The following is a 21,772-nucleotide window of genomic DNA, read 5'->3' on the forward strand; positions in this document are numbered from 1 at the left end:
AGCATTTCTTTTTCCTTTTTTTAATATTTATTTTTTAGTTGTAGTTGGACACAATACCTTTATTTTATTTATTTTTATGTGGTGCTGAGGATTGAACCCAGGGCCTTGCACATGCTAGGCAAGCGTTCCACTGCTGAGCCACAACCCCGGGCCCTCCCATCAGCATTTCTTACTTTCTTTTTTTAAATTTATTCTAATTAGCTATATATGACAGGAGAATGCAATTCAATTCATATTACATAAAATAGAGCACAATTTTTCATGTCTGTGGTTGAACACAAAGTAAAATCATACCATTTGTATTTTCATACTTGTATTTAGGTAATGATGTCTGTCTCATTCCACTGTCTTTCCTACCCCCATGCCCTCTCCATTGCCCTCCCTCCCCTTTGCCCTATCTAAAGTTCATCTATTCCTCCCATGCTCTGCACAACCCCCCCCATCCCCATTATGAATCAGCCTCCTTATATCAGAGAAGATATTTGGCATTTGATTTTTTGGGATTGGCTTACTTCACTTAGCATTATATTCTCCAACTCCATCTATTTACTGCAAATGCCATGATTTTATTCTCTTTTAATGCTGAGTAATATTCCATTATGTATGTGTGTGTGTGTGTGTATATATATATATACATACCACATTTTCTTTATACATTCATCTACTGAAGGGTATCTAGGTTGGATCCACAATGACATTCCTCATCGAAATAGAAAAAGCTGTCATGAAATTCATCTGGAAAAATAAGAGACCCAGAATAGCTAAAGCTATCCTTAGCAAGAAGATTGAAGCAGGTGGCATCACTATACCAGATCTTAAACTATACTACAGAGCTATAGTAACAAAAAACAGCATAGTATTGGCACCAAAATATACTTGTAGACCAACGGTACAGAATAGAGGACAAAGAGACAAACCCACATAAATAATCATGTTAAACAAAGGTGCCAAAAACATATATTGGAGAAAAGATAGCCTCTTCAACAAATGGTGCTGGGAAAACTGGAAATCCATATGCAACAACTCAAAGTGGTCAAGATCTAGGAATTAAACCAGAGACCCTGCACCTAATAGAAGAAAAAGTAGGCTCCTCTAATGCAAGAATTAAAATCAAGAATAGATAAATGAGATGGATTCAAACTAAAAAGCTTCTCAGCAAAAGAAACAATCAGTGAGGTGACTAGAGAGCCTACATTTTGGGAGCAAATTTTTACCACACGCACATCAGATAGAGCATTAATCTCCAGGATATATAAAGAACTTAAAAATCTTAACACCAAGAAAAAAATCAAATAATTCAGCCAATAAATGGACCAAGGAACTGAACAGACACGTCTCAGAAGAAGAAATACAATTGATCAACAAATATATGAAAAAATGTTCGACATCTCTAGCAATTAGAGGAATGCAAATCAAACTACTTGAAGATTTCAACTCACTTTAGTCAGAATGGCAGTTATTAAGACTACAAACATAAGTATTGGTGAGGATGTGGATAAAAGGGCCCGCTCTTACATTGCTGGTGGGACTGCAAATTGGTGCAACCAATCTGGAAAGCAGTATGGAGATTCCTTGGAAAACTGGGAATGGAACCACCATTTGACCCAGCTATCCCACACCTCGGTTTATACCCACAGGACTTAAAAACAGCATATTATAGGGACACAGCCACTTTAATGTTTATAGCAGCACAGTTTAGATTAGTTAACTTGTGTATCCAAACATTTCTTACTTTTTTACATAATTCTCAAATTACAAAACAATTTTTCTTTCTGCATTGGCGGAGCTTGAACCCTGTGTATACTAGGCAAATGTTCCACCACTGAGCCACTCCCCAGCTGTAGTCACAATGTTTTCTAAAAATTGTTATCTTCTAAAATATAAAACAGTTGGAAAGCCTTTTGTTTTAATACCAAAGTTTCATATTTGACATGGAGAATGGTAAATATTTACCATATTAAAACATTTAAAATTTAATATGAAAGAAATCATTTAAGAATTTTATGATCCTTTGAGGTCAAGTATATATGTATATATGTATGTATGTATGTAGTGATAGATGAACTGTAAGTACAGTGTAATTTTGTTGTTGTTGTTTTTGTTGTTGTTGTTACTAGGGATTGAACTCAGGAGCACTCAACCCCTGAGCCACATCCTCAGCCCTATTTTGTATTTTATTTAGAGACAGGGTCTTGCTGAGTTGCTTAGCGCCTCCCCCGATGCTGAGGCTGGCTTTGAACTCTGTCCTCCTGTCTCAGCCTCCCAAGCGGCTGGAATTTTAGGCATGAACCATTGCACCTGTCAGTATGGTATAATTTACATAGTAAGATTTGCCAGGGCAGAAACATCATTAGCTATTTTATCTGCATGTGATATGAAATGACTTTATGGTTATCTGTTGCTCTATTCATTTCTGTTCTAGGTCAACATGTCAAACCTTTTACCCCAGAGAAAGCAAAAGAAATTATAATGTCTCTACAACAGCCTGCAGTCTTCTGTAACATGGTTTTTGATTGGCCAGCGCGACACTGGACTGCTAAACACCTTTCTGAGGTCCTTCACGACAAGCAGATACGATTCAGAATGGGAATGAAAAGCACAAACACAGGTAAACCCGTAGTCATCATAGTGATAATACTTCTTCAGTAGCTCTCGTACACCCTTAGCATTGGTTTCCTTATCCTTAGAGAATCCTTTATTTCTGATCTTCTTTTTGACCATTTATTGTAAAGATAGGAAAATTTTTATTGGAATACTTTGACTTGAGGCAGATTTTTTTGTGTTTTTGTTTTTTTAGACTGAACAATATAGTTTAAACTTCCATACAAAATGATAATGTTTGTTCACGTATTGTAATGTAAGTTGCTAGGCATTCTTGTGGTTCCTTGAATGTAGTAGATATTTAATAATTATTTGTTACTATGCTATTATTTATCTTCCCATGTAACTGAGAAAGAGCAACACTGCAAAATAATACAATAGCATGATGTAATAATACAATACCAGTGCTACAGTGTGATAATTGATAATACAATCTAATATAATCTAATAGTCCCTTCTACCTTTGACTCACAGAGAACATGTCCTTCAGGCTATAGTGCTTAGTCTTGCTCCTAATTGTATCTAGTGCTTTATCAGCTGCCTGTCCTGTATTGCACTACTCAAAAATGAAAAACATGCAGAGTTGTTTCTGTGTGTATGTATGTGGGCTGGGGATTGAACTCCAGGCCTTATGCATGCTAGACAAACGCTCTGCCACTGAGCTATACCTCCATGCTCACTCCATTTTTGAGGTGAAGTCTGTTGCTCAGGCTGGTCTTGAACTCCTCAGCTCAAGTATCCTCCCGCCTCAGCCTCGTGCATAGCTGGGACTTTAGTTGAGCACCACTATGCAAGCTAGTTCTTTAGTCTCTTGAGCAGTTTGATTTTGCCTGCTCCCGTTACTTGCCTGAAGACTTCTAACATTCCTTTTCCCCTCTTTCATCAGGTTAAGCAGCTACTATTAACTGTAAAATTAAATTTAGTATGAAGGAACAGTGCTATTTCTAGTCTAAAGGAGTCCATAACCATTGTCTGGTGTTTTAATTTGTATTTCAAGTTTTGAAGTCAATTTGGGGTTTTTTTTGTTTTTTGGGGTTTTTTTTTTCTTTTAGTGCTGGGGATCGAATCGTGGACCTCACACGATTCTCCACTGAGCCATACCCCCACCATAGAAATTCAGTTTTTAAGCATTGCAGTGAAGAGGGGCTGGGGACAGAGCTCAATTGGCAGATTGCTTGCCTTGCAAGCACGAGGCCCTGGGTTCAATCCCCACCACCACCAAAAAAAAAAAAGGAATTGCAGTGAAGTGACTCATGAACTATCTGTTAATAGTTCAAGAGGAACTAGAAAATTCCCCATTTTCTCTTTCAGCAGTTCCACATTTTTCTCTCATGTTGACCTTCTAGTATATCTTGTGAAATTAATTAGTTTTTGGTGTCTGGAGTTCTCTTGAATTTCTGATAGATAGAGCAGGATTGTTACACCTGGAACTCTTTGGCATCTCATTCCAGTCACAGACTGAGCTCTTTATTGTATTTTAAAATTAAATACTAGACTAGCATCTATAACATAAAATGAGATCGTGCCTTTTCCTTCTTGATTTTAGTGAAATATATCTGCCACTCCTTGAAGCATCTTTTAGATTCTAATTTGGAGAGAAATGGAAATTGTCATTTTTTCACATTCTGATTACACCCCAGACACATCATCCCTACTACTAGTAGCTGACATTTGTTGAGAGCTATCACCTCAGGTTTGTTCTAAGTGCTTTATGCATATCCACTCTCTTAATCTGCTCATACTTCCTAGAATTGTACTACCATTATCCCATTTTATAGATGAGACGTAGTAATTTAATATGTTCAAGTTAATACTAAAGCATAAAAGAAAAAGGAAAATATCTCTGTAATTGTAAGAAACTATACTGAGTTCTTAGTAAAGATGATTAGGTCTTTTTAAAAATTCAGGTAAAGTTTGCATTTCAGACATTTAATAGTATGCAGTTCAGTGGCTATTAGTATATTCACAATGTTGTACAGTTTGTTAGTATATTCTCATTGTTGTCTAATTTCAGAACATTTCACTATCCCATGAAGAAGTAAGTACCCCTTAAGCAGCCACTTCATTTTGCCCTACCCTATCCCTGCAACCACTAGCCTACTTTCTATGAATGTAGCTATTCTGGATATATCATAAAAATGGAATCAGACATGATTTGGCCTTTTGTGTCTGATTTCCTCTACTTAAGCATGTTTTTAAGGTTCATCCATGTACTAGTACAAGCTGAATGTCCCTAGTCTGTAAATCTGAAATGATCCCAAATTCGAACTTTTCAAGTGTTAAAATTATGCTACAAGTAGAAATTCCATACCTGACCTCATATGACAGATCATAGTCAAAACGAAGGTGCACCATAGATGTGTAAAATTCCCTTCTCTCTATTAATACACACGCAAACACACACACACACACACATGTACATACACTTACGTATGTACCAGTACTCCAGAATCTGAAACCTGAAGCACTTCTGGTCTCAAGCATTTCAGATAAAAGATGCTTAACTTGTGTGCATCAGTACTTCTTTTAGTTGCTGAATAATACTCTGTTATTTGAATATACGTAATTTTTTTAATCTACTCATCGGTTCGGTTGTTGGACATTTGGTTCTTTCCACTTTGGGGCAATTATGACTAATGCTACTATGTACATTTGTGAACAGATTTTTGTGTGGATATATGTTTTCATTTCTTGTGAATAGGTACCTAGGAGTAGAATTGCGAAGTCATACAGTAAATATGTTTAACATTTTGAGGAATTGCCAAACAGTTTTCCTTAGTGGTTGTACCTGTGATATACTAAAGTTCCAATTTCCTGTAGCCTTGCCAACACTTCATTTTTGAAAACTGTAGCCATCCTAGTACAGTGAAGTGTTATCTTAGTGTGATTCTGATTCACATTTTCCTTATGATCAGTATCGTTGAGCATCTTTTCATATATATATTGGCTAATAGAAATGTCCATTCAAACCTTGACTTATTTCTAATTGTGGTTTTTGTTTTTTTATTGTTGAATTAGAATTCTTAAATATCCTAGGTATAAGGTTCTTATCAAATATATGACTTGCACATGTTTTGTCCCATTCAGGGCATGGTCCTGATAATTTGTTCTTTTTAAAATCACTACTGAATAAATAAATGTAATACTACCACAGGCAGTATAGAATAATAGTATGAGAGAGCCACTAGAGTCAGCCTGCATGAATTTAAATTTTGGTTTACTGTGGGACCTGAGCAAGTCAATTAACTTCTCTGAATGTTAGAAATATTTTCAAGAGGGCTGGGCATGGTGGCACACACCTGTAATCCCAGCAGCTTGGGAGACTGAGGCAGGAGGATCAAAAGTTTAAAGGCAGCCCCAGCAATTTAGTGAGGCCCTAAGCAACTAAGTGAGACCCTGTCTCCAAATAAAACACAAAAAGGGCTGGGGATGTGGCTCAGTGGTTAAGCACCTCTGGGTTCAATCCCCAGTACTAAAAAGAAAAAAAAAAAAATTCAAGAGTAAGTGATTTCATATGCCTAGAACATTTGGAATAGTATCTAGCTTATTGTTAGTGTTCAAGAAATGTTATTTTAAAATATAAAAATAAAATATAAAAATGAAAGTATGACTTCTTTACTGCTGGGGCTGTAGTTCAGTGGTAGAGCACCTGCCTCCACATTGTGAGGCACTGGGTTCGATCCTCAGTACCACATAAAAATAAATAATTTTTTTTAAAAAAGTATGACTTCTTTAATGCAGAAAAAGCAAAAAATGAAAAATCCCAAGAACCTTAAAAACACCTGTACTACTACCTAGAGATAGATAGTCTTTAGTTACAGTTTAATGTTCATCAGCATGGGCCTTTTTGTATTCAAAAAATGAATATTATTTTTCACACCTGCTTTTCTTTTTAGTTAACATATTCTGAGCAGCTACTCTTGTCATTAAATGTGACTTTTAAATGGCTACCTAGTCCATTATATGGTAGTATGATAATTTATTTTAAAATTCTCTTATTTGGGTTATTTATATTTCTTACAAGCTTTAAAGTTATAAATACTGCTGTAGGGAACATCTTTGCGAACAAATCTTGTCCAAGTTCCTGGTTATTTCCCTTAGGAGAGATTCCTAGAAGGAGAATTACTGGGTCAGAGGATATGAAAATTATCATCAGCAGCAGCACTATCTGAAGTTTCTTACACCAGAACCTCTGAGTCATTCTGAATGCCCTGTCATTCTGGTGGCTCGTGACTCACATTCTGAACATCTGGCAGCACCTGCTTCCCTCTCTCTCCATGGCTAGCCCATAGTCATCATTATCCTGCTGTCTCTCCATCCATGGCTAAGTAGCCTCTTCCCTAGTCCAGTTTCTCCATCCATCTCCATGTCTTACCCTTCCCAGGCCATTCCTCATGTTATAATCAGGAACAATTTTTAAATAAATCATTCTACTTAAAGCCCTTTAATGATTTTCCTTACCCTTAGGCTAAAGATCCAAATTGTTTATTGTGGTGTAGAAGGCCCAGCGTAATCTCTCCCTCCCCCAGCTTGGGCCAGAGAAGTGTATTTTCAATTTCTCTATTTCTGGGGATTTGCTTTTTCCTACTTTGGGGCCTTTGTGTATGTATCTAGCCATAGCTCTGTGTATCTAGTCATTGTGGGGTTCTTTTCCCCCATTTTCCTTTTCCCTAGATTTATCTAGTTAGTTGCTTTTCTTCCTTGAAATCTTAACTTAAATGGCATTCTTTCCTGACCATATCTATCATCCTCCACCCCCCAAATCATGTGTGGCTTCAGATTATCCCAGAACACCTTGTATTTCTTAGCCACACTGAGTACTTTTAATCACATGGACAGTTGTGTAAGTAATCACCTGATTAAGGTCATTTTTTGTGAGACCAAGGGCCATGTCTCATCCTGGGCAGAGCACCTAATAGACATTCAGATATGTGTGGAATGAAAGAATGATATGTATGACAAGCATCTTAGAGAAAAGTTGTTTCCACTGACACTTTTTTGAAAGTACCTATTTTGCCACTGCTTTGCCAAAACTGAGATTTCTCTTTTAAGAAAATCTTGTTGATAGGTTAATAATAGCATCTCATAATTTTAGTTAACATTTCTTTGATTGCTGGCAATGTTGAACATATATATGTTAATGTTAATGTTAATTGGTCATTTGTATTTTTTCTGATAATTGTTCTTTGATTAGTTCTTCATTGGAGATTTAGGGTTTAACTTTTTGTTAGTAAATTCCTTACATATTAAGAATATTCTGTTAGCACTAGTACATTTCCCAATGCCAAATCAAATAATGATCAAGGAACATTTTTATTATTTATTTTATCCCTAGGAATTCCTTCTCCCCAAAGTAGATATTCTAATTTTTTTCTAATAGCTTAATTTTCTTCTAATAGCTTAATGGTTTCCTTTTGTTTTTTACATTTTATTCTTTATTTATTTCATACATGTTTTGGTATGTAATGTTCAGTGGGTTTTTTTCCAAATAGTTGGGAACTTTTATTCTTTTGTACCTTATTCTCTTTGGAAACCAACTTTATTATATTGCTATTTTCCTGTGTGAATTTCAGCATCAGTTTCTGGCCCACATTTTTAGGTCAGTTTTGGAGCCAGTAACAAGTTAAAATGCTATTTCAGTACCAGTATATATTTTAATATTTGAAAGTACAACTCATTCTCCATACTTTTCTTTTTTAAATTTTATTTTTATTTATTCATATTTAATATTGACACACAAAATTGTACATATTTATGTATTATGTGGTGTTTCAGTGTCATGTATGCAATATGTATTGTCTAGTTCAGAAATGGCACATTTACCTCCTCAAACATTGATCATTTGTTGTGAAAACATTCAAAATCTTTTCCTCTAGCTTTTAAAAATATATAGTATATTATTGTTTTCTGCAGTTACTCTACTGTACAATAGAACAGCAGAACTTACTTTTTTTTAACTTAGTACCCACTGACCAGCCTTTCCCATCTCTCTCTCCTCCCTTCTCTCCCCAGCCTGTGGTAACTACTGGTCTACTCTGAACTTCTGTTATTCTTCCTTCTTAGATATTGTTGAATTTTATTCATCTAAATGAACTTTAGAATTTTATACAAAGTACTCACTTTTTAAAGAAATTCTGTTGGGATTTTAAATGAACATATATGAAGCTGTATAAATTAATTTGGAAAAAATTACATAATAATAAAAATGTATATTCCTTATTAGCCATAAAGAAGAATAAAATTATAGAATTTGCTGGAATATATGGACCGGAGGCTATCTTGTTAAGTGAAATAAGTCAATCCTCCAAAACCAAAGGCTAAATATTCTCTCTAATATGAGGCTGCTGACTCAAAATAGGTAGGAGTGGGGAAGAATGGAGAAGGGTTACCAGATTGGGATGGGGGGGATAGGAGTAGTAAAGTCAATAGAATGAATTGGACTTAACTTTTTCATGTTCATATATAAATACACGACCAGTGTAGCTCCACATCATATACAACCACCAGAATAGGAAGTTATACTCCAAATATGTATGATATGTCAAAATATATTCTACTGTCATATATAACTAAAAAGAACAAAAAATGTCTGTGTATGTATATATTCCTACATCAGAACATGTTATTTTTACTTACCAAGTCTGCCTCTCAGCAAAAAATTTTATAGTTTTCATAAAATAACAAAAATTCTTAAACTATTATAAATTTGTTATAGCTGTTATGAAGGCAATGGTTTTTTTCTTAAAGAGAGAGAGAGAATTTTTTAATATTTATTTTTCAGTTTTCGGTGGACACAACATCTTTATTTTATTTGTATGTGGTGCTGAGGACTGAACCCAGCGCCCCGCGCATGCCAGGCGAGCGCGTTACTACTTGAGCCACATCCCCAGCCTCTAAAGGCAATGTTTTTTACCTATACTTTTTTTCTAACTGGTTATGATTGATACATAGATAAAAGCTATTTATTTCTATATGCTTATTTTTTATTCAGCTACTTATTAGTCTAGCTAGTTTTTTCTTTGTTCTGGTGATCATCTAGATAGACAGGCATATGATCTTATTAACAATGATGACCTTGTCCTCTCAGTTGACTATATTTCTTATTTCTGTTTTAGGTTTGGTTAGAATTTTTCTAGGGTGCCTGCATAGTAGTGTTAGTAATTTGACAGTTTTGTTGTTTTTCTTTCTTTGTTTCTTTGTTTCTTTTCTTTTCATTTTTTTTTTTTGCAACAGGGTCTTGCTGTGTTGCTCATGTTGGTCTCAAACTCCTGAGCTCAAGCAATCCTCCTACGCCAGCCTCTTAAGCAGCAGGGACAATAAGTATAAACCACTGCTCCTGGCAATAATTGGCATTTTTAAAATGTTATGTGTTCCTTAGTTTATTGTAGGAAGAAAGCAGTAAGCATCACACAGGTCTTTGAAACAATTTGGGATCACATTCATTTATCGAGATACGTGCTCAGTGGTGGCATTGTACTCCAGCCAGCAAAATTTGGCAAGCAGTTATAGAAATAATCCTAAACATTTGTAAATTGGGCAATGGAGCAGTGAGTGATCCAAAGTCCTATTCAGAGCTTATACCCAACGTATTGTTTCTTATTTGAAAAATGATGAAAGTTCAACAAAATGGAGAAGTATTTGTTTTCCTACTGGGCAAAATAATATTTTAGGACCTTTATTAAGAGAGTTAAAAGCAAGTTCGGTTTGTGTACTACTGCTAAGTCTTGTACTCAGCTGAACGTCTTCTTACCTAACATTTACAGTAAGTGGGATGGAAGTTGTAGCTTCCTAGGTACTTCATCATTAAATGAAAGAACAATAATAATGAAATTAGAAAGGAATAATGCCACTCCATAAAGACAAAAACGGTATTGCTGGGCACAGTGGTGCTCACCTATAACCCCAGCAATTTGGGGTTGAGGCAGGAGGATTATAAATTCAAGACCAACCTCGGCAACTTAGTGAGAGCCTGTCTCAAAATTAAAAAATAAAAAAGGCCTAGGAATGGAGTTACGTGGTAGAGGGCTTGCCTAGCATATATGAAGCTCTGGGTTCCATCTCCAGTATCATTACAAAGAAAGGGGCGGGGGGTGAGCAGGAAAGAAAAACAATTGCGCTACCTGGAGAGAAACTGTCATTTCAACAAAATCAGAACGCTCCCTTTGTCCTGCTACCACCAAGTCAGAGTGAGAAGATTTTCTATCAAAATAATTATGTAAATGAAAAGGTCTGTCATTTCCATTCAGTCCTTTCATTTTAATTTTCCTCTGATGATAACAGTTCCTGCATGCAATTTTCACATTTTTGTATTTTCATTTTTAACATGCAGAACTTTCCATGATAGCAAATGAAGTCCTCTAATGAGGCCAGGTTCTGAGGTCTGCCATGCAGACTTGTTTGTGATAACTGGCCTTAATGGAAAAGGGCTGTTCAGTCCACCCCGGGGCAGCCAACTCAATTAATGGCTTTAGTATTGTAGTTGGATCAAGCGCTGTGAAATGAAAACTTACAAGACAGTGCAATGTCTTTAGGCCAACATTGGAGTTTATGAGATGATTCAGAAATGACTCCTGTTTCCCAGCATCATGAAGAGCTTTCTTGCCACGTGCATTTTTGTTTGTCAGAATTTAACTTTATGAACTCTTATGCTGTAGTGGAGAATATTTAATGATGTCAATGATATTAAAAGCTTGTATCTATTAGTGGTTTACTGTGTGCCAGCCACTGTTCAAAGTGCTTCATAAAATATGGGAAAATTTAAATAGTTCTGGAGTATGTAGTTTTTATATTTTAGATCAATGGTATTAGTAAAGTTCTGCTTCTCAATGTCAAGTGACAAGTAGACAAATTAGAGTGATTCTTTGATGTACACCCTGGCCTCTGTTACCTCTCTGCCATTCTGCAGAAATGAATTTAGGAGGAAGAAAGCAAGGGAAAAAGAGATCAGATAATCCTAAGCAGTTGAGGAAGAAAGGAAGGAAAAAGATAAAAAATATTGAAAGAAGAGTTTGAATACCTTTCTCCTTCTACTAATTCACTTAACTGTTTAAAAGTTCCAAGTAAATATATAAATTAATAATAAGTACTAATAATAGTGCCTGCGTCTACTATGTCAGGCACTGTGCTAACTGGTCTACATCCCTCAAAGGATTTTATGTTTTGCAAAGGAGGTAACAATCAGATTTCTTAACAAATTGTTAACTTCCCTGTGCTCATTTAAAATATTTTGCTAGTTGCAAAAAACAGTAATCTCATCCCTGTCTTAGAAGAATAATTCTCATATCAACCCAAGACTGTAGTCTTAACTCGTTGGTATCATACCCATACTAACAAACCCACTGCAGACAGATAACAGACCCTTATCTCTGATTGCCTTTCCCTTTTTTAAATGTCTGTGGTTCAAAATTTTGTATTTAATTACATGGTGCTTCAAGTTCTCTACCATTCTAGTTAAAGATTTATCTTTATCTAAATATACTCTACACTCAATAGTATTATCTATTTTTTATGTTCCTATAAGCCTGAGTATCATGTTAATTGCAAATTTTGTGCTTAATAAATGATTCTGAAATAATTGAGTTAATGAATAAAAGAACGGGCGTTAAATCATTATTGTCCACTTAATGAGTCTGAGGAGCTATGTATGCTAAATGTGCAGTAAAGTCCAAAAATTTTCAAAAAACAGTTGTTTTGTTATTGCCTTTCTTTTCTTTTCTTTTTTTTTTTTTTTTTTTTTATAAGCTGAAGCAATGATTCTCAAGCCCTTTGAGCTCAGGATCCCTTTTAAAATGATTGAGTTCCCTATGCTGGTGTGGGTTACTTGCCATACTAGAAACTAAAATGGAGAAATTTAAAACATGAGAACATAAGCATATATTCCACCATCTGTCAGAGAGTGACACGAACACATGTCATGTGGCTTCTGGGAAACTCCCTGGCACACTTGTGAGGGAATGAAAATGCAAAGGGCAAATGATGTCTTAGTGTTATATGAAAGTAGTTTGGACCTCCCAGAATCACAGAAAGGGTCTTGGGCAGCTGATAATCTCAGGCATTCCACTGGCTCACTAAATCAGGCTATGATGAAGGCAGTCTTTAATGTTAATGTTAAAACTTTATTTTCTGCTTTATCATGAATACTATGAGTATTATAAATTATTGGGTTTTTTTTAGAGAGAGAGAGAGAGAATTTTAATATATATATATTTTTTTTAGTTTTTTCAGCGGACACAACATCTTTGTTTTTTGCATGTGGTGCTGAGGATCAAACCCGGGCCACACATATGCCAGGCGAGCGCACTACCGCTTGAGCCACATCCCCAGCCCAAGTATTATAAATTATTTTAACAATAAAACAAGTATAAAATTAATATTTAATTAATGTTAGTAGTTCTTTTTTGGTTGGAATTATCTTCATTTAAAAAAAACATTTGGAAACCACTTTTATTGTTCACTTAAAGGTGTGTTCGAACAGATTTTAAACTATACTACAGAGCAGTAGTAACAAAAACAGCATCATGGTACTGGTACCAAAACAGGCGGGTGGACCAATGGTACAGAATAGAGGACACAGAAACCAATCCACAAAATTACAACTACCTTATATTAGACAAAGGTGCTAAAAGCATGCAATGGAGAAAGGATAACATCTTCAACAAATGGTGCTGGGAGAACTGGAAAGCCATATGCAACAAAATGAAATTGAATCCCTGTCTCTCACCATGCACAAAAGTTAACTCAAAATGGATTAAGGAGCTAGGAATCAAACCAGAAACTCTGCGTCTAGCAGAAGAAAAAGTTGGCTCTAATCTCCACCTCGTGGGGTCAGGCTCTAAATTCCTTAATAGGACACCTGTAGCTCAAGAGTTAAAATCAAGAATCAACAAATGGGACTTACTCAAACTAAAAAGTTTTTTTCTCAGCAAGAGAAACAATAAGAGAGGTCAATAGGGAGCCTACGTCCTGGGAGCAAATTTTTACCCTTCACACTTCAGATAGAGCCCTAATATCCAGAGTATACAAAGAACTCAAAAAATTAAACAAGAAAACAAATAACCCAATCAACAAATGGGCCAAGGATCTGAACAGACACTTCTCAGAGAAAGATATACAATCAATCAACAAATACAAGAAAAAATGCTCACCATCTCTAGCAATCAGAGAAATGCAAATTAAAACCACCCTAAGGTACCATCTCACCCCAGTAAGAAAGGCAGCCATTATGAAGTCAAACAACAACAAGTGCTGGCGAGGATGTGGGGAAAAGGGTACACTTGTACATTGCTGGTGGGACTGCAAACTGGTGTGACCAATTTGGAAATCAGTATGGAGATTCCTCGGAAAGCTGGGAATGGAACCACCATTCGACCCAGCTATTCCCCTTCTTGGACTATTCCCAAAGACCTAAAAAGAGCATACCACAGGGATACAGCGTCATCAATGTTCATAGCAGCACAATTCACAATAGCTAGACTGTAGAACCAACCTAGATGCCCTTCAATAGATGAATGGATTTAAAAAAAATGCATATATACACAATGGAATATTACTCAGCACTAAAAAATAACTAAATCATGGCATTTGCAGGGAAATGGATGGCATTAGAACAGATTATGCTAAGTGAAGTCCGCCAATCCTAAAAAACAAATGCCGAATATCTTCTTTGATATAAGGGGGGTGACTCAAAACAGAGCAGGGAGGAAGAGCATGAGAAGATTACCATCAAACAGGGACGAGAGGTGGGAGGGAATGGGAGAGAGGGGGGAATTGCATGGAAGAGGGAAGGAGACCCACATTGTTATACAAAAAGGGCAGCAGGATACAACAGACACTAGTATGGCAGTATGTATAAACGTGGCTGTATATATAATCAGCTCAATATATTGAAGTGCTCCTTACACCTTTTTTAAAATAAATATTATGTCATTGTATAAACCATAAGTAAATAATGCTCTTTAGGATGAAGTAAAAAAAAAAAAAAAAAAAGTGTGTTCGAGGGGCTGGGGTTTTGGCTTAGTGGTAAGCCCTTGCCTAGCATGTATGAAGCACTGGTTTCGATCCTCAGCACCACATAAAAATAAGTAAATAAATAAATAATTGTCCATCTATAACTAAAAAAAAAAAATTTTTTTTGAAAGTGTGTTCTCTTACTTTACAGTTCCCCAATTTGAAACTGCTTGTAGTTATGTGGAAGCTACACTTGAAGAATTTCTGACCTGGAACTGTGACCAGTCTAGTGTTTCTGGACCATTTAAAGATTATGATCATTCTAAATTCTGGGCTTATGCTGACTACAAATATTTTGTTAGTCTATTTGAAGACAAGACAGATATTTTCCAGGTAGGTAATACATTCCTTTTCATCTTGGTAAGAAATTACTCTTGAATGGGAACCATCAAAAATACAAATTATTTAGTAATAATTGCAGGAAAGGATGTGGAGGAAAAGAAACACTCATATGCTGTTGTAGGATTACAAAGTAGTACAACCACCATGGAAATCAGTATGAAGGTTCCTCAAAAGACTAGTAATGGAACCACCGTATGATCCAACTGTACCTAGGAATTTATCCTAAAAACAATTACTCGGGCTGGGGATGTGGCTCAGGGCTGGGGATGTGGCTCAAGCGGTAGTGCGCTCTCCTGGCATGCGTGCGGCCTGGGTTCCATCTTCAGCACCACATACAAACAAAGATGTTGTATCCCGCCGATAACTAAAAAATAAATATTAAAATTCTCTCTCTCTCTCTTCCCTCTCTCACTCTCTCTTAAAAAAAAAAAAAAAAACAATTACTCATCAGACTATAGCGATACATCTGTACCCATGTTTATACACAATCACCAAATTATGGAACCAGCCTGGGTGTCTATCAGCAGATGAATGGATAAATAAAATGTGCTATATGTACACAGTGGAGTTTTTATTCAGCCACAAAGAAGAATAAAATTATGTCATCTACATGAAAATGGGTAGAACTTGAAAGCATTATGTTAAGTGAAATAACCGAGACGCAGACAGTTAAGAGTGGTATGTTTTCTCCCATATATGGAGGCTAGAGAGAAAAAAGGTGGAAGGTGGTCTCATGAAAATGGAAGGTAGATCAGTAGAATAGAGGAGAGGACCAGGGGGATGAAGGAGGAGTAGGGAAGGAGAGGTACTAGGGAATGAACTTGTCCAATTTATTTTGTTATATTATGTGCATGTATGAATATATAATAATGAATCCCACTATTACACATAATTATAGGGCACCAGTTAAAAAAATTTAGAAAGAATGTGCTTTACTAAAAGATCCTAAATTACAATCTTCCTGGTATTTTCTACCTTGACTGCCTTTTTGTCTCATAAATAGTGACTGTGAGTCTGGAGCATTTTACCCAATAAAGCCAAAAGATCTACTCAAAAGAAGTGTGTTTGATTGACGCAGATCAGCAGGCTTCTGTTTTCCTACTCATTAGACTTGCTATGGTACTGAGTAGCTTAGAGCATACTAGAAAATACCTGTGTTTAAAACTTCGTCTGCTGCTGACCTACATGGAAGTTCTTGTTCCATCAGTGAGGCAGGTAGAGATATAAGGTTTCTCCCAGGAAGCATTACTATGTCACTCTGCCATACTCTCTGCTCTGGGGTTTAGTACAGCTAATTTTTCTCTGGTGGTTTATGGCCTGAGACAGAGAATTTTGGGCTACTGGTATTTGGTAGTAGAAGACCTGCAAAAAATGTGCAGAATATGGAAGTTCACTGCTGTGTGTTGACATAACTGTCAACAGTTTGCAGATTACCATATCCTCTTTTCTTTTACATGACTTCTACCTCAAAATGCCAGTTTGTTTTGTGGGGTATTTTGCAAACTCCCAGGTTTGATTTCTGTCTTGTCTTAGGTGTAGGGCAAGGGTGAGTGCGGTCCCAGAGAGCCTGTTTGGATGGCTCTACCTTGCCCATAATCAGGCCACAGCTCCAGAGTTCCTCACTCTGCCCTAGTTTTGTATAGAGACAAGTATACAAAAACCCTCAGCACTGCAGGCTCTTCCCCCTGCTCCTCCCCTCCCACCTGTTACCACCACCCCTCTGGCCTTTCCTTTCATGTGGGATGATTATTCTTTGGTTCCAGAGCCAAAGAATTTTTTCCATTCAACCTACATTTTCGTTTTTCTCTTTGCATCAAGGTATTTACATAGTTATTATACTTCAACTAATATTTTGCAGCTTTCGTTTATTAACTTTTAAAAATGTTTGCTTGAATAATTTTACTTTTTTTTGGAGAGCGGGTAATCGAGGATTGAACTCAGGGGCACTCAACCACTGAGCCATATCCCCAGCCCTATTTTGTATTTTATTTAGAGATAGGGTCTCACTGACTTGCTAGTGCCTTGCTTTTACTGAGGCTGGCTTTGAACTCACGATCCTCCTGCTTTGGCCTCTTGAGCTGCTAGGATTACAGGCATATGCCAGTGCGCCCAGCTAATTTTACTTTTTATTGAAAACTATATCATCTTGCTCCATAATTGTTAGTTGAGGGTGTATCTTTATTCTTGTAGCCATGAAATAAATGCTTAATTTATTTGTTTGTCTGTCCGGTGTTTTGTTTTTTTCCTTCTAGAAATGGGGTCTCTCTGTGTTGCTTAGACTAGCCTCCAACTCCTGGGCTCAAGCCATCTCCCTCTGTAGTCTCCAAGCACCATAGGTGTGCTCTCTCACACCATGCTAAGTGCTTAAATTTGAAAATATTCATTAAACATTTTTGAATCCAAAGTCCATACCAAATCTATTTACTTATTTTTAAATAATTTTGAAATAGATGTTTTCTCTCTTAATCTCAGATCACATTATGGATCTTTAATCCTGGAAATTAAAGATTTCCTAATTAGCTTTTAGAGTACTTTATTATATTTCTCATATCCCCAACAACTCTGTAGAATTGAACAAGTGCCTTCTTTCTCCAAATTTCAAGTAAAACATCATGGGAATATAATGTTTATCAAGTACTTATCTTTGATACCTTTCTAAACTTTTCAGAACACCTTACTTTTTTAAAATTTTTTTTTCTGTAGTTGTAGATGAACAGCATGCCTTTATTTTATTTGTTTATTTTTGTATGTAGTGCTGAGGATCGAAACCAGTGCCTCACCCATGCTAGGCAAGCACTTTACCACTGAGCCACAGCCACAACCCCAACACCTTACATTTTTCATGCTCATAATAATTTAATAATTATCCCCCTTTTTTTAAGAAAAATGAGGCACCAAAAAGTTCTGGTAGCCTTTTCAAAGATTATACAACTATGGAGGAGTTGACCCACTGAGTCTGTCTCCAGAGCTTCAGCTCCTGCTGTGCCTTCAGAGGGTCCAAATACACACAGCCCTGTGGGGCTCTGCAGCCAGGATGAAGCACTTTCAACTACAGGGAGTCTGGCTCTCTTGACCTAGGATACATCCCTCATCTGACCCTGTCAGTGCTTCAGTCCTATCCCAGGCAGCCAGCACTGGGCAGACACGTGACCAGGCCATTATGTGCAGACATAAAAGACAGCCTTTTGGTAATGTGCTGGAATTCTAATTAAACCCTTATAAAATCTGATCTTTTTAGTTGAATGAATTTTCTGTCAGCTCATATTATGGTGATTAATTCTGCTATGAAGGACCAAGTCTACTCAGATCATATCTTCTTTTAACTGGGTACCAAGTCTTCTTATATCACAAGCATATAAGTTGTTGTTTTGTTTTGACTACTATAATCCATTAGGTCATTAAATCTTATTAGTCATTGTTTTAAGCTTTTTTATTACAAGAGAAGATTGTTTACATTCTTGCCAGCCCTTTAGTGTCTGGCTTGTAGATAACAGCTGGATTCTCACATCTGCTTTTTCAGTCAAGCTGCTGGATTTATTGATCTTTTGGAAGGATATGAAGAAAATCTTGCTTCACACACATATGCAGCTAAAAAAGAAAAGAAAACAGAAGTATTTTAATAGCCTTTTCAGATAATTGTGGAATTTTCACATTTGACAAGGGATAGTTTCTTTTTTTCCCCTTTTTTCTTTGTTATTCTTCTTTATGTCTGTGATTTTTGTGTGTGTAGGTGGGGAGAGGGTTACTAGGGATTGAACCCAGGGTCACTTTACATTGAGCCACATCCCCAGCCCTTTTTATTTTTTATTTTGAAACAGGGTCTCACTAAGTTTCTTAGGCTTCACTGAGTTGCTGAGGCAGGTCTCAAACTTACCATCCTCCTGCTTCCTCCCATGTCCCTGGAATTACAGGCATGGGCCACCACACCTGGCAAGGGATAGTTTCTTAAAGGGTCATTAGTTGCTATGTAGAATCTCAACCCAAAATGAATAAACTCTTTGTACTTTTACATAATAAAATTCATTGATCTATCTTGAACAGAATAGATCCTAGGTAATATAATTCATTGGCTATTTATAAAATGTTGCTTTGCTGAGCTGTGTAGGTCTTGCAAATGTTGGTACATTTCAGTGTACTCAATAGATTCCATAATATAAAAAGTCATATTTGCTAATATCACCATTCTCATTACAAAAACCTTTAGCATTCGAAAGCTTTCAAGGTCATATATCTCAAAATATAGCTTGCAAAATCATTTTAATTCAGTTCCAAATATTTTCTAATTCGTCTAGTGATTTCATCTTTGACTTACTGGGAATTTTTCAGCTTTCTGTTATTGATTTTTAATTTAATTCCATTGTGGTCAGAAAACATACTTTGTATGAAGTCAGTCCTTTTGAGTTTATTGAAATCTATTTTATGGCCCAGAATATAGTTAATCTTGATCAACATTCATGTATACTTGACAATATTGTGCATTCTGTGGTTGGGTGGAGTGTATAAATGTCAAGTCGGAGTGATGGTTCAAGTCTCCTGTATCCTCAGTAGTTTTCTGGATATGTGTTCTACCCATTATATAGAAAGTGGTACTGAGATCCACCAATGATAATTATGTATTTGTCTTTTCGTCATTTTAGGTGTATCAGGTTTTGGTTTTTGTTCATGCATGTGAAAGCTGTTATTAGGTTCGTATATGTTTAGGTTTATGATGTCCTCTTGGTGAATCAACCCTTTATCATGATGGGAAATCACCCTCTGTATCTTGGGTTCTCCTTTGTTCTAATGTTTACTTTGCCTTTGCCTAGTCTTAGTATGAAAAGAAATACTTAATGTATAATTCCATTTTTATAAAATTTTAGAACTTGCAAACTAATTTTATAGTGACAAAGTAGTTGTCTGAGAATGAGGGTGAGGGTGCACCGGGAAGCTTTTGGACATGATCAGAATTTCATCTCAATTGTGGCAGTGGTTTCTCAGGGGTATAATATGTACCTTAAATATATGCTGTTTATTGTACTTATGTTACACCCCAATAAATCTTTTGTTGTTGTTTTAAAGAATTAAATGCTACTGATAACACTTTGGTCCCACTGCCTTGACATTAGCAATTTAATTTGTCATTGCTTATGCACCATCAATGTGAGCATCAATACAGTGAATTAGACAAATAACACAAAAATAGTTTGGACCTCACAGATCCCCTGAAAGTGTCTCAGGGAACCTCTGGTGTACAACCTCCCTTTCAGTAATTACTCCTCCAGTTCCAACTCCTCCTGTAATTCTAAAATAGTTTTTTATAAATACACTCTTTGCATCATGCTCCAGATAAAATATTAAAATATATTAATCATGTTAACAAAACATTTTATGACTTGAAATTAATGTAGATAGTATTTAAGCCTCTCTCCCACTGACTCACCCTACCTGTCTTCTCTGCACAAGCCTGGTCCAGTCTCCTCACTGACTGCTGATGTACCAGTGTTCCCTCTCACCTTCAGGCCTCTGCTCCTCTCCTTCTGAATTTCTGCTTATTGAAGTCCTGCTTTTTAGGGCCTGGCTCAGACTCAGCCTTGCCTCTGAAACCTCAGCTACTTGAACCCATATCCATGTGTCTCTTGCCTCCATTCCCAATTTCTATTTAGATTTTTATTTAAATGGTCCATGACATAGAACCTTATGTCTTATGCCTCTAATAATATTATAAGGTCATTGAACTATGTTTTAAAATTATTTATTCCCCCAAATCACTGACATAGTGCTAAATACATACTAGGTATTTGAATGACTACTTGAGTATATTTTTCCCCCTAGTTTTACCATATCTTGTTTATTTCTTTAGTCTTTAGAGCCTTTCAGAAAATGTTTTGACTTAAACCTTGGCTTCATTCTTGTCAGTGAATTAAGTTTATTGATTCTAGTTGATCAATCAAGGGTAGCATTTTCAGTCTTTTTATTTATTTGTTTTTTAGTGTATTATAGTTACACACTTCACTTTTGATATATTTATAAATGCATATTACATAGTTTTCTTCATTTCAATCCTCAGTACTCTTCCCTCCCCCAATCCTTCCTGTATTCTATTGGTCTTCCTTATCTATTTATCTATATCTAGCTATCAATCTATTTTAATTGATACATTATAGTATATATAAAATTGGAATGGATTTTGATATATTCATAGATGCATGTAGCATAATTTGGTCAACTTCATTCCCCAGTTCTTCCCCTTTCCCTCTCCTCCATTGCCCTTGGTTGTCTACTTTTGCTCTATTGATCTTCCTTCTCTTTTAGTGTTTACCATTCATGATAAGAAATTCTTCACTCTCTTCAGCCTTCTATTAGCGTTATACATTTTTACTTAAAATCTTTTCTTTAAGTTTCCCTCTATTAGCCCTTTTCTCCCACAAATTAAATTCATCTACTGGTAAATATATAATATTTATTTATACAGATAAATACACTGATATAAATGCTGATATGATTGGAAAATATCTGGTAACCTTACAAATGGCCTAAAATTATAATTTTGACACATAACAGACCTTAACATATGGCACATAAAATTGATCTCATTATATTTTAGTTATATATCATATCATTGACCAATCTAAGTAAAGCATTTTCAAACAGTTCATCATCTGCTTCCAAAGGAGGTAGGGAATTTGTGACAGTATCACATAAAATTTCTTTATCTCTAACTCATTAGGTAAGAATGACAAGTTTTACCTATTGTAGTTACTAATTAGTATCCTTGTAATTGATGCTATTAAGAATCAACATTAAAAAAGAAAAGAAGGAGGAGGAGGAGGAGGAAGAAGAAGAA

At 36.0% G+C, this 21,772-nt stretch overlaps 1 protein-coding gene across 3 annotated transcripts in view; it reads left to right on the forward strand.

The window, feature by feature from the left end:
- Positions 1 to 21,772, forward strand: part of Hspbap1 (HSPB1 associated protein 1) — a 62,592-nt gene that overhangs the window by 14,027 nt on the left and 26,793 nt on the right. For all 3 annotated transcript variants that reach the window (XM_076867712.2, XM_076867714.2, XM_076867713.2), the window contains exons 2-3: positions 2,423 to 2,608; positions 14,759 to 14,940. In XM_076867712.2, coding sequence (XP_076723827.2) covers positions 2,423 to 2,608; positions 14,759 to 14,940 — 368 coding nt within the window. The remainder of the gene's footprint in view (positions 1 to 2,422; positions 2,609 to 14,758; positions 14,941 to 21,772) is intronic.

This window comes from Callospermophilus lateralis, chromosome 10, assembly GCF_048772815.1.
Source record: "Callospermophilus lateralis isolate mCalLat2 chromosome 10, mCalLat2.hap1, whole genome shotgun sequence".
In the NCBI taxonomy this organism is placed as follows: Eukaryota; Metazoa; Chordata; class Mammalia; order Rodentia; family Sciuridae; genus Callospermophilus; species Callospermophilus lateralis.